Below are 13,980 nucleotides of genomic sequence, written 5' to 3' on the forward strand. Positions count from 1 at the left end.
TAAATTTAAATAAATAAATCTCCTCTGCAGTCTCTCTCGGATGATCACATCCTTCCTGTAATATGGCTGTGGTCTAACTGGTGTTTGATGCAGTTCCAGCACAATCTCCCTGTTCTCATAATGTCAGCCCTCGGCTACCAAAGGAAACTATCCCACCTGCCTTCCTAAGCACTGAAGAGAGTGAGAGGCAGCTGAGAGAGACAGAGAGGAAGCAGAGGGAGTGAGAGGCACCAGAGAGAGAGAGGAACACCAGAGACTGAGAGAGGCAGGAGAGAGAGAGGAGAGAAGAGAGAGACAGTCTAGTCAGTAACAAAAATAAGTAATGGAATTGAGATCAGATACGAATCTGCATGAACTGACGCCAGTTTATTGACAGATTGACAAGGTAGTCACTGTACTTGAATCAATGTTATTCACTTTTGAAATTGAATGAACAAAGGGTCAGATTAACTATATCACAATCACCCAGTATCAACTAGGTCTGTTTAATACAGAACAGGATTAAACCCAGTGTCCAATATTACAGGTGTCTGTGGCTGTTTGATGCCTGGTTTCATTGTACAGCTGACAAGCCCACAGCTTCAGTGAACTTGTCTATCCAGGGTCTCTTTCTAAACCCTCATCACAACATAATACCTGGTTAGCTATTTATATATGGTCAGTCTGGTTGGACAGCTAACACAAAGCTCAACCAGAAACTATGGTTCTTCTTTCGACTGATTCCAGCTCTGACAAGGGGTCACAGCAACTCCAGCCTTCAGCTCTGTTACTGGGCTGTCATTGACATGAGCAGGAGAGAGAGAGCATGTTGCCTGAGGCTTAAATGGGAAGTTGAAACTTGTGACTCAAAACCAACTGTGTAAGATCTCTGAAAAGATCAGGAATTTTAAAAGATAAATTCTAAACCCAGTGAACAAATTAATGAGTCATAAGACAAAAACTTCAGGTTTTATGACTTTACTGCAACAAACTAGAAGCAACAATGCCTAAACACTATTTTTATAGGGAACGTATCCCTTAAACTACAAATAGAGTGTAGCCCTTTTACTTTTAAGACAATCAAAAATCACACTCCATGGTTACGTCGCTGAAGTTATCACTCAATTCTCCTGGAACCAGCCCAATGTGATTCTTCGTTCCTGTGTTTACTTCCATTCTGTTCCTTTGCCTGACTGGCAATCCTTAACCCCAGAAGTGTCTTTTGCAGTGATGGTTCTCCTGATGATATTCAGGTCCCGATAAACCAAGTGACTCTTCCAAATCCTGAAGTGGCGTTAGGTTTTTTTCTGCAAATCTTCATCTAATATCCAGTAAAAGGAATGTACAAATGGAAATTGAGAACAGGCAATTCTAGTTTCCATCCAACACTCTGCTGTAATATTCATCCTCCTAATTCTCTAAAGGTGCTGATTCAGGCTGACTGACAGATCCCTGCTCCCCGTCTTGGAGAGGCCTGAAAATCTCCATGCAGACTGCCAGACAGAAATATGTCTATGTTACTGAACTCAAAACGTGTGGAACATACAGACTGGATTCACTTCCTTTCTCTTCAGCTGCTGCAAGTCACCACTGTCCCCTCAGAATGAGAAAAGAAATGGAAAGATAAAGTAGACTTGGAGCGGCTGCTACCTCTTGTGGGGCATTCCAGAACGAGAGGTAATAGTCTTACGATAAGCGGTAGCAAATTCAAAAGTTTAAATTAAAAAATATTTTTTTTAAGAGTACCCAATTTTTTTTTTCCAATTAAGGGGCAATTTAGTGTGACCAATCCACCTACTCTGCACATCTTTGGGTTGTGGGGGTGAAACCTACACAGACACGGGGAGAAAGTGCAAATTCCACACAGACAGTGACCCGGGGCCGGGATCGAACCCAGATCCTCAGCGCCGTAGGCAGCAGTGCTAACCATTGGGCCACAGTGCTGCCCTATTCAAAGCAGAGTTGAAGAGAAGCTGCTTCTCCCAAGGGCTGTGAATCTGTGGAATTCACGATCCCAGAGTGTGGAGGAGCTGGGACAGTGAGTAAATTTAGGGAGAAGTTAGACAGATTTTTAATTGGGTTGAAGGATTCTGAAGAACTCTCAGGACGGTGGAGATAAGGCCAGGATGAGATCAGCGATGATCAAATGGCGGAGCAGACTCGATGGGCCAAATGGCCTAACTGTTCTTATATCATATGAACTTCTGAAAGGGGGAGACATTGATTTGCTCCCAGATGTTTCCCAGAGGAGGACGTTTTAGTCTGAAACCAATTGTTCAACCTCCACATTGTGACATCACAAAGGTGCTCATCCTCTAAATCAGCCAATAGGAATCCACTCGCTCCGCGGTGACGTCACTGCATTAGTGCGCACACGCTGGCGCGCGGACACGCGAGCACCGCCCCCACCCTCTGTTCCGTCTCCCCCAACACATCCTCGAGACGGTTTCCAGCAACCAGCTGACAGTTCCGGCCTTCGGTGATCTCCCCCTTCCCTGATCCGGGACTGCGCACGTCTCAGGGAGAGGGACTGCTGCGCATGCGTAGGGGAGCTCACTTCCGCTGACCTTACCTCTCAGGTGTTGACCAATGGGAAGAGTTGGAGGACCGGAAAGACACTGCCCCTCCGCCAATCAAAGCTCCCCCATTGTCTCGATGCGAAAGCTGCACATGGTGGTTTCTGCCGAGCAAAGCTGTTGTTCTCCCAACCCTGAATAAGTTTGAGCTGCACACAGACTCCTGTCTCCAACATCTGTGAGTAAAACACTTTATTTCCTCCTCCTTTCCATTTCTTTTCTCATTCTGACCTTCAATTGGTGACTTGCAGCAACTGAAGGGAAAGGAAGTGAATCCAGGGAGGGTGCAGACTCTGCAAAGCTTGGCCCAGGTCTCTCTCTCTCTCTCTCAAAGACATTGACATCCTTTGCTCCCTCAGCTTGACACATTTATTTGTCTGGCTAAAAGGACGATCTCTTTCCTAATGTTCACAATTAAAGGGCTGGTTTCCCCAGGACATGGCTAACATTTAAGGGGTCAGTAAACAGGCTAAATCCAACTCAGCCAATTACTTCTCAGTAGGAATACTCTCCATCATCAGCAAAGTAATGGAAGGGGTCATCAAAGGTCCTATTAAGTGGCACTTATTCTGCAATAACCTGCTCCTGGACGCTCAGTTTGGGTTCCGCCAGGGCCACTCAGCTCCTGACCTCATTACAGCCTTGGTTCAAACTTGGACAAAAGAGCTGAATGCCAGAAATGAGGTGAGAGTGACTCCCCTTGACATCAAGGCAGCATTTGACTGAGTATGGCATCAAGGAGCCCCAGCTAAACTGGAGTCAATGGGAATCAGGGGATAACTCTCCACTGGTTGGATTTATACCTGGTACAAAGGAAGATGGTTGTGGTGATTGGAGGTCAGTCATCTCAGCTCCAGGACATCACTGCAGGAGTTCCTCAGGGCAGTATCCTCGGCCCAACCATCTTCAGCTGCTTCATCAATGATCACCCTTCCATCATAAGGTGAGAAATGGTGATGTTTCTGGATCCGCGGGAGAAAGCTCACACTGTCCACCCTATCTAACCCCCTGATCATTTTGTATGCCTCTATTAAGACTCCTCTTAACCTTCTTCGCTCTTAACGAAAACAACCTCAAGTCCATCAGCCTTTCCTCATAAGATTTTCCCTCCATACCAGGCAACATCCTGGTAAATCTCCTCTGCACCCGCTCCAAAGCTTCCACGTCCTTCCTATAATGAGGTGACCAGAACTGTACGCAATACTCCCCCCCGCCCCCCCCCCCCCCCCCCCCCCCCCAGAGAGAGTTCGGAATCTTCTTGGGCTACAAACTCAACCTGGGCAAGAACAAAGATTTCCCGGTGAGGGGGAGGGGCAGAGCTGGAGGGCCTCCCAGTTAAAATAGCCCAAAACAAATTCCGCTACCTGGAGATCCAGATTTCCCACGAGTGGACACGGATCCACAAGTGGAAGCTGACCAGAACGACCCACAGAGATGGGATGGATTCCTGCTTTCCCTGGCGGGGAGGATGCAGATGGTCAAGATGAACGTACTGCCCAGGTTCCTCTTCCTGTTTAGATCCTTACCGATCTACATCCCCAAGGCCTTTTTCCATTCAATAGATAAGGTGATTATGGCGTTTGTGCGGAGGGGCAAGAATTCAAAAATCCCTAAAACAGTACTACAATGGAGAAGAAACATGGGAGGCCTGGCCCTCCCGAACTTGCAATACTATCACTGGGCAGCCACGGCCGAAAGAGTGAGGAGATGGGTAAAGGACCCTGACATGGAATGGTTGATGATGGACGAGTCCTCGCGTACAGGAATGATCCTCCGGGCCCTTGTCACGGCAACACTCCCATCCCCGCCAGCACCAGTCCAGTGGTGGCAGCTACCCCAAAAACCTGGAACCAGATGTGGCAGCATTTCAGTCTGACCGATGTGTCCATCATGGCCCCCATCTGCGGCAACCATAGGTTTGCACCAGCCATTCTCGACACCACCTTCAAGAGGTGGAGACAGGACGGGGGAACACTGATGGTTAGGGACTTTTACACGGGAAATAGACTAGCGACCTTAGAGGAGCTGATGGAGAGACTGGACCGACCAAACAGGGATGAGCTCCAGGTCAAAAACTTTCTCCGCAAGGAGACACCAGCATACCCAGGAACCCTGAGAAGCACAATGCAAGAGGAGCTACTGGACGCAGACAGACTGGGGAAGGGAAACTGTGGGGACCTGCACGGACAACTCTTCATCAGGATGCGCTCTTTACTTGACAAAACCCAGGAAAAATGGGCGGAAGAGCGAGGGACGTAAATAGGGTGAGGACTCTGGAGCGAAGCATTGGACCAACTCCACCTTCTCCTATGCAAGGCTAAGCTTCATGCAGCTGAATGTTGTGCACAGAACATACCTGACAAGAACCCGAATGAGCAGGTTCTTCTCGGAGATGGAGGACAAATGTGAATGGTGCCAGCGGGGCCCGGCAAACCATGCCCACATGTTCTGAGTATGCCCCAGACCTGTCGAATTCTGGACAGCCTATTTAGAGGCAATGTCCATGGTTATGAGGGTGGAGCCGTGCCCACAAATGGCAGTCTTCAGGGTATTGGACCAGCCAGAACTATTCATGGGGAAGAGGCTGGACGCCCTTGCCTTTGGTTCTCTAATCGGCCAATGGAGAATCCTGCTCGGCTGGCGATCAGCAGCACCACCCACAGCTCAGACTGGCTGGCAGACCTATCGGAATTTCTCCACCTGGAGAAGATCAAGTTCACCGTCCGAGGGTCAGAGGACGGTTCCCACAAAGTGTGGAGGCCGTTCACCAACTTGTTCCAGGACCTGTTTGAAGCCAGCGGCCAATGGAACACTGGGGAGGGAGGTGGGCGTATGAGGGCCAACGGGATCACAGGGAGCAGGCTGGAAAATGGGGTGGGGGGGCTACTGGGACAAGGAGGGAGAACCAGAAACCAACTGACACCGAGAGCCTAGAACAAAAACACAAGAAGAGGAACCCCCAAGGGAAGGTTTAAAACAGGACAGGGAGTGCGCGGGGTGGAAGGGGGGAGGCCCATCAATGGGGGGGGGGGGGGGGGGGAGGGTACCGACCACTTGTAAATAATAGATAACTCCCATTGTACAGTGAAGGGTCCAGGAAAAGACGAGTGAAGGGGGCGGAGGGGAGGGACGGGAAATAGGGGACTGGCACAAAGGAAATTGAACATGCACATTGTAATCGGCAGAGTTACCCTGACTGCTTGGATAGTATAATAAGCATTGCCACAAGTCTGTTACTGGATGAAAAAGAGGCGAAAAAAACTGCCCCATCCAATCCCACCTCAATTTAAAGTGTTCCTCATAATCCAGATGAGTTTCCTGTAATAAAGCTATGTCGACTTTCTCCTTTAGAAAGGAGAGGATATTTTTCCTTCTGATAGGGTGATGGATACCCCGTACATTCCCTGAGAAAATTTGCAGATTAACTGCCGCCATTAGTTAGGCGACAGAGAGAACAGGAACAGATTTTCACACCACAATCGGGCGTGCGTCATTACCCCCTCCTCCAACTCACTTTACCAAAGTTTCCCCAAACTGCTCCTTTCACAGATAAAAGCCCCGTCTGTACCAGAGTAGGATAAAGTCAACAACACATAAACCCTCCCATAATAACAAAAATACAAAAGAATCACCACCACAATAGATCCAAGGGGACATTCCTCAATAAGACTGAGGACCCGGAGGATTAACCCCACGGCCAGACTGTCGTTACCCTCAGGATACCTTCTCCAAAATGAGGGGAAGAAAAGTAACTTTTGTAAATTGTTTTTACAGGATATTAGAAGAGGAGGAATTACAGACAGAAATCTCAAATGTCACGTCTCGATCTGACGGAGTATCACCGGACTTTGAATCGAGAAGGAGACATTTTTTTCTTTTCAGTCAGCTTCAAAACATCATTCTGACTGGAAAAGCCCCGAGACACACACACCCGAGTGAGAGTGTTCCAGAGAACTGACTGTGGAAAGAGTTTGAAACAGTTACGCAGCCTGAAAAAACATCACACCATTCACAGCGGGAGAGACGTTACACGTGTTCTGTGTGTGGACGAGGCTTCAACTGATCGACAAACCTGGAGGGGCACGAGGAGACCCAAAATATGGAGAAACCGTGGAAATGTGGGGACTGTGGGAAGGGATTCAGGGCCCCATCTCAGCTGGAAGCTCATCGGCGCATTCACACTGGGGAGAGGCCGTTCATCTGCTCTGTGTGTGGCAAGGGATTCGTTGCTTCATCCATCCTGCGAATACATCAGCGAGTTCACACTGGGGAGAGGCCGTTCACCTGCTCTCAGTGTGAGAAGGGATTCACTACTTCATCGAGGCTGTGGAGACACCAGCTAGTTCACACTGGGGAGAGGCTGTTCACCTGCTCCCAGTGTGAAACGGGATTCACTGAGTTATCCAGCCTGCGGAGACATCAGCGAGTTCACACTGGGGAGAGGCCGTTCACCTGCTCTCAGTGTCAGAAAGGATTCACTCAGTTATCCGGCTTGCGGAGACACCAGCAGGTTCACACTGGGGAGAGGCCGTTCACCTGCTCTCAGTGTGAGAAGGGATTCACTGACTTATCCAGCCTGCGGAGACATCAGCGAGTTCACACTGGGGAGAGGCCGTTCACCTGCTCTCAGTGTGAGAAGGGATTCACTGAGTTATCCAGCCTGCGGAGACATCAGCGTGTTCACACTGGGGAGAGGCCGTTCACCTGCTCTCAGTGTGAAAAGAGATTCATCCTATCATCCGACCTGCGGAGACATCAGCGTGTTCACACTGGGGAGAGGCCGTTCACCTGCTCTCAGTGTGAAAAGAGATTCATCCTATCATCCGACCTGCTGAGACACCAGCGAGTTCACACTGGGGTGAGGCCGTTCACCTGCTCTCAGTGTGAGAAGGGATTCATCCTATCATCCGACCTGCGGAGACACCAGCGAGTTCACACTGGGGAGAGGCCGTTCACCTGCTCTCAGTGTGAGAAGGGATTCACTACTTCATCGAGCCTGCTGGCACACCAGCGGGTTCACACTGGGGAGAGGCCGTTCACCTGCTCTCAGTGTGAGAAGGGATTCACTCGGTTATCCAACCTGCGGAGCCACCAGCGAGTTCACACTGGGGAGAAGGCATTAACTTGCTCTTAGTGAGAGAAGGGATTCAGATATCTATACGCCCTGCAGGAACACTAGCGAGTTCACACCTGGAAGAAGCCATTCTCCTGCTCTGAGCAGGGGAGACATTCAATGATCCATCCCAACTCCGGAGACACTCGCGAGTTAATTCTGGGGAGAGACCATTCATCTGCTCTCAATGTGGGGAGGGGGTTTGTGATTCATCTCACCTGTTGTGACTCCAACAAGTTCACAATAAATTACAGATGTTGGCTCCGTTGTGATTGTTTCTGCTCTCACTGACATCCAGGACTGCATTTTGTTCATTCTGACATCTGGTGAATGGTGATGATTGGAGGGTTTCTTTCTGCCGGACTGGCCGGTCTAACATCTCTGCCTCCGGTGGGCTGACCATTTTTGAGGCTAGTTGCGATTACCTGGTTTCAAGTTTGACGAGGGGCTCAGAATGAAAAGGTGTTTGCACGTTGGAAGATATTTAGTTCCCAAAGCAGCTATGTTGCCATGAAGATGGGCTATGGTGGTTACATGGTTCTTTTGTCTAGTTTATCTGGGTGTTTCTCGCAGAAGGAAACTGTCAGGGTATGAGGAGCAAGTTGTCTGTGGTAGATTGGGAAATTACAATAAGCATATCACTGAAAGTGGCAACGCAGGTGGATAAGGAGCTAAGAAGGCAGACGGCATGCTTGTCTTCATTGATCGGGGCATTGAGTATAAAAATTGGCAAGTCATGCTGCAGCTGTACAGAACCTTAGTTAGGCCACACGTGGAATATTGCCGACAATTCTGGTCACCACATTACCTAAAGGATGTGGAGGCTTTGGAGAGAGTACAGAGGAGGTTTACCAGGATGTTTCCTGGCCTGGAGGGTATTAGCTGTCAGGAGAGGTTGGATAAACTCGGATTGTTTTCACTAGAGCGACGGAGGTTGAGGGACGACCTGATAAAAGTTTACAAAATTATGAGTGGCACAGACAGAGTTGATAGTCAGAAGCTTTTTCCTAGGTTGGAAAAGTGAATTACCAGGCGACATAGGTTTAAGGTGCGAGGGGCAAAAATCAATTACTAGGTGACATATGGGCAAAGATTAGCCGTGATGTGCAAGGGACGTTTTTTACACAGAGAGTGGTGAGTGCCTGGAACTCGCTGCCGGAGGAGGTGGTGGAAGCAGGTACGATAGTGACGTTTAAGAGGCATCTTGATGAATACATGAATAGGATGGGAATAGACGGATACAGACCCTGGAAGCACTGAAGGTTTTAGTTTAGACAGACATCATGATCCGAGCAGGCTTGGTGGGCCGAAGGGCCTGTTCCTGTGCTGTACTGTCCTTTGTTCTTTGTTGTTCTTTGTATGACGATAGACAATAGACAGGCAACCACTCGCATTTTATTTACATAAAATATAGATTCCTTTTAGAAGCAAAAGCGAAGCTATCGTGGCGAACAAGAAAAGTTGAAGATTCAATTAGGTCAACAGAGGAGACTCATAACGTGGCCCAAATAGTCGTGAGCCTGAGGATTGGGAACTTGTTTTAGAATTCAGCAAAGGAGGAACAAGAAACTGATGCAGAGAAAATAGAATATGAGAGCAAACAGGGGAGAACTGGAAAAGCTCCGATAGGAATGTGAAAAGGAAAAGATTAGCAAAGACCAATGTGGGTCCATTCCAGGCAGAGACAGGAGAGGTTATAATGGGGAATAAGGAAATGGCAGGGAAACTAAACAGTGTGTGTGTTTGTCTTCATGGAGAAAGATACAGAAATTGTCCTAAAACACGAGAGAACCAAGGGAGTAGTGAGCACGAGGAACTGCAAGAGATTAGTGTTAGTGAAAAGGCAGTACTGGAGAAATTAATGGGATTGAAAGTTAATAAATCCTCAAAAGCTGCTGCTCTACATCCCAGAGTGTTGAAAGAGGCGGCTGTAGAGATAGTGGATACATTGGTGATCATCTTTCACAATTCTATAGATTCTGGAATGGTTCCTGCAGATTGGAAGGTGGTAAATGTAACCCCAATATTTAAGTACGAAGTCTTACAACACCAGGTTAAAGTCCAACAGGTTTGTTTCGATGTCACTAGCTTTCGGAGCGCTGCTCCTTCCTCAGATGAATGAAGAGGTCTGTTCCAGAAACATATATATAGACAAGTTCAAAGATGCCAAACAGTGCTTGGAATGCGACCATCTGTAAAGATCTGTAAAGATTTAATCACCTGCTAATGGTCGCATTCCAAGCATTGTTTGGGAACTTTGAATTTGTCTATATATATGTTTCTGGAACATACCTCTTCATTCACCTGAGGAAGGAGCAGCGCTCCGAAAGCTAGTGACATCGAAACAAACCTGTTGGACTTTAACCTGGTGTTGTAAGACTTCGTACTGTGCTCACCCAGTCCAACGCCGGCATCTCCACACCAATATTTAAGGAGAGAGAGAGAAAATGGGGAACCACAGACCCATTAACCTGACATCAGCAGGAGGGAAAATGCTACAATCTATTATAAAGGATGTGATAACATACGAATTAGGAGCAGAGGTAGGCCACTCGGCCCCTCGAGCCTACTCCACCATTTAATAAGTTCCCGGCTGAGGACTTCCGGTTGCGGCTATGCCTAGGTAGGTCATACGTTCGGCAGCTCCCGCCGGGAACGGACTTTTGGGCGCTCCAGATGAGCCCCAACGGCAATTGTTCGATGACTTCCAGTGTGGGAAGGTGATAGCAAGGTCCCCCCGACAGTATATGGATTGGACCAGGAGTGGAGCGGTCAAAAAAGGGTTCTTGGAGCAGCAAAAAGTGCGAGGGAGGAAAAACAAGATGGCGATGGGTGGAGATCAAGCAGCGTGGGCGCAGTGGTCGCAGGAGCAGCAGGGGTTTCTCAAACGCTGTTTTGAGGAGCTGAAGAAAGAAATGCTGGCACCAATGAAGACGGTGATCGAGAAGTTAGTGGAGACCCAGAAGGCCCAAGGGGCGGCGATCCGGGAGGTGCGGCAAAAAGCCTCGGAGAACGAGGATGAGATCTTGGCCCTGGCGGTGAAGGTGGAGGCACACGAGGCGCTGCACAAGAGGTGGGCGGAAAAATTTGAGGACCTGGAGAACAGGTCGAGGAGGAAGAATCTTCGGATTCTGGGTCTCCCTGAAGGAGTGGAGGGGGCCGATGCCGGGGCATATGTGAGCACGAAGCTCAATTCGCTGATGGGAGCGCGGGCCTTCCCGAGTCCCCTGGAGCGGTAGTGGTGAGATTTCACTGCTTCATGGACAGAGAGTGTGTCCTGAGATGGGCCAAGAAAGAGCGAAGCAGCAGGTGGGAGAATAGGGAGATCCGAATCTACCAGGACTGGAGCGCAGAGGTGGCAAAGAAGAGAGCTGGTTTTAATCGGGCCAAGGCGGTGCTCCATCGGAAGGGGGTGAAGTTCGGTATGCTGCAGCCAGCACGATTGTGGGTCACATTTCAAGATCGGCACCACTATTTTGAAACGCCGAGGAGGCTTGGACCTTTATACAAACTGAAAAGTTGGACTCAAACTGAGGGTTTGTGGTTGTGGGGGGGATGTCTGCTGTATATAGGGTTTTAACTATGTGTAGGGAATGTTCCATTGGTTGGGTGATGGATGGGGATGGGGGAAGGGATCTGATGGGGTGACTGCGAGAGAGAGTGGGCGCCGGCGCAGGAGGGAGGGGAGGCCCAAGGATGGGAGAATTGAGATAAGGCCGCAAAATGAGCTGCGCCAGAGGGGGCGGGGCAGGCTCAGGAAAGCGCGGGCTTTTTCCCACGCGAGGGAAGGACGGGGGGGGGGTGGAGGAGCGCACACTGATTGATGGGGAGGAGGGGGTATCCCTACACATGGGGCGGGGGGGGGGGGTCAGCAGGAGTCAGCTGACTTACGTGAGTGTTATGGGGGGAGAAAAAGCTAGATATGGATCTAGCGGGGGAGGGGGGTACAGGGTTGCTGCTGCATTGGCCAATGGGAACTGGAAACAGAAGAGGTGGTCGGGACGAGGGTCCGCCGTCTGGGGGACTGGAGGGTGCGGGAGGCGCGGGCACGGGACTGGCCTAGAAAAGGAGATGGCTAGTCGGCCGGGGGGAGGGGGGCGGTTGGGAAGCCCCCCAATCCGGCTGATAACTTGGAATGTGAGGGGCCTGAATGGGCCGGTTAAGAGGGCCCGAGTGTTCGCGCACTTAAAGGGACTGAAGGCAGACGTGGTCATGCTTCAGGAGACACATTTGAAGGCGGCAGACCAGGTCAGGTTGAGAAAGGGATGGGTGGGACAGGTATTCCATTCGGGGCTGGATGCAAAGAACAGAGGGGTGGCAATACTGGTAGGGAAGTGGGTGTCGTTTGAGGCCAAGAATATTGTAGTGGACAATGGAGGTCGATACGTGATGGTGAGCGGTAGGTTGCAGGGGGTGGGGTGGTATTGGTAAACGTATACGCCCCGAAACTGGGATGATGCCGGATTTATGAAGTGCATGTTGGGGCGGATTCTGGACCTGGAGGCAGGAAGCTTGATAATGGGGGGGGGGGGGGGGACGGGACTTCAACACGGTGTTGGACCCAGCATTAGATCGCTCCAGATCTAAGACTGGGAAGAGGCCGGCTGCGGCCAAGGTGCATAGTGGGTTTATGGACCAGATTGGGGGGGGGGGGAGTAGATACGTGGAGATTTGCCAGACCCCTGGCCTGGGAATTTTCCTTTTTTTTCTCACGTACACAGAGCCTATTCCCGGATAGATTTTTTGTTTTGAGTAGGGCGCTGATCCCGAAAGTGGGGGGAACGGAGTACTCGGCCATAGCCATCTCACACCACGCCCCGCACTGGGTGGAGCTGGAGTTAGGAGAGGAGATGGACCAACGCCCACTGTGGCGTCTTGATGTGTGATTACTGGCGGATGAGGAGGTGTGCGGGAGGGTACGGGGGTGTATCGAGAGATACTTGGAGGCAAATGACAACGGAGAGGTGCAGGTGGGGGTGGTCTGGGAGGCGTTGAAGGCAGTGGTTAGGGGAGAGTTGATCTCCATAAGGGCTCACAGGGAGAAGAGAGATGGCAGGGAAAGGGAGAGGTTAGTGGGCGAGATCTTAAGGGTGGACAGGAGATATGCAGAGACCCCCGAGGTGGGACTACTTAGGGAGCGGCGAAGCCTCCAGACGGAATTCGACCTGTTGACCACAGGGAAGGCAGAGGCACAGTGGAGGAAAGCACGGGGCGGTGTACGAGTATGGGGAGAAGGCGAGCCGGATGCTGGCACATCAGCTCCGTAAGAGGATGGCAGCAAGGGAGATAGGTGGAGTCAAGGATAGCAGGGGGAATACGGTGCGGAGCGCGGTGAGAGTAAATGAGGTATTTACGGACTTTTTGAGGAGCTGCACAGATCTCAGCCCCCAGCGGGGGAAGAGGGAATGCGACGGTTTTTAGATCAACTGAGGTTCCCGAGGGTGGAGGAGCAGGAGGTGGCTGGTTTAGGGGCACCAATTGGATTGGAGGAGCTGGTTAAAGGACTGGGGAGCATGCAGGCGGGGAAGGCCCCGGGGCCAGATGGGTTCCCGGTTGCGTTTTATAGGAAGTATGTGGACCTGTTAGGCCCGTTGTTAGTGAGGACTTTCAATGAGGCAAGGGGGGGTGGACCCTGCCCCCGACAATGTCCGGGGTGCTGATCTCGCTGATACTGAAGCGGCAGAAGGACCCACTGCAATGCGGGTCGCATAGGCCGATTTCGCTCCGTAATGTGGATGCTAAGTTGCTGGCAAAAGTGTTGGCTGCGAGGATTGAGGACTGTGTTCCGGGGGTGATCCATGAGGACCAGACGGGATTTGTAAAGGGCAGGCAGTTAAACACCAATGTGCGGAGGCTCCTAAACGTGATTATGATGCCATCGGTGGAGGGAGAGGTACAGATAGGGGCAGCTATGGACGCGGAGAAGGCCTTTGACCGGGTGGAGTGGGAGTATCTCTGGGAAGGGTTCCTGGGTTTGGGTTTGGGGAGGGGTTTATCAGTTGGGTTAGGCTCCTATATAGAGCCCCGGTGGCGAGTGTGGCTACGAATCGGCGGAGGTCGGAGTATTTTCGCATGTACCGAGGGGCAAGACAGGGGTGCCCCCTGTCCCCCCTGTTGTTTGCATTAGCAATTGAGCCTTTGGCCATGGCATTAAGGGAGTCCAGGAAATGGAGGGGGGTGGTCCGAGGGGGAGAGGAGCATCGGGTGTCGTTGTATGCGGACGACCTGTTGCTGTACGTGGCAGATCCAGTGGAGGGGATGGTGGAGGTCATGCGGATCCTAAGGGAGTTTTGGGACTTCTCGGGCTATAAG

The 13,980-nt window shown here is 50.6% G+C and overlaps 1 protein-coding gene across 1 annotated transcript; it reads left to right on the top strand.

Annotated features, from left to right (window-relative positions):
* The first annotated feature begins 2,025 nt into the window (after positions 1-2,025).
* Positions 2,026-7,935, top strand: LOC140407319 (uncharacterized). The gene is made up of 2 exons (XM_072494906.1): positions 2,026-2,733; positions 6,330-7,935. The coding sequence occupies exon 2, from the start codon at positions 6,655-6,657 to the stop codon at positions 7,687-7,689; it is 1,035 nt and encodes a 344-aa protein (XP_072351007.1). The 5' UTR covers positions 2,026-2,733; positions 6,330-6,654; the 3' UTR covers positions 7,690-7,935.
* The last annotated feature ends 6,045 nt before the right edge of the window (positions 7,936-13,980 follow it).

Source organism: Scyliorhinus torazame, unplaced genomic scaffold (genome assembly GCF_047496885.1).
Source record: "Scyliorhinus torazame isolate Kashiwa2021f unplaced genomic scaffold, sScyTor2.1 scaffold_1457, whole genome shotgun sequence".
Classification (NCBI taxonomy): Eukaryota; Metazoa; Chordata; class Chondrichthyes; order Carcharhiniformes; family Scyliorhinidae; genus Scyliorhinus; species Scyliorhinus torazame.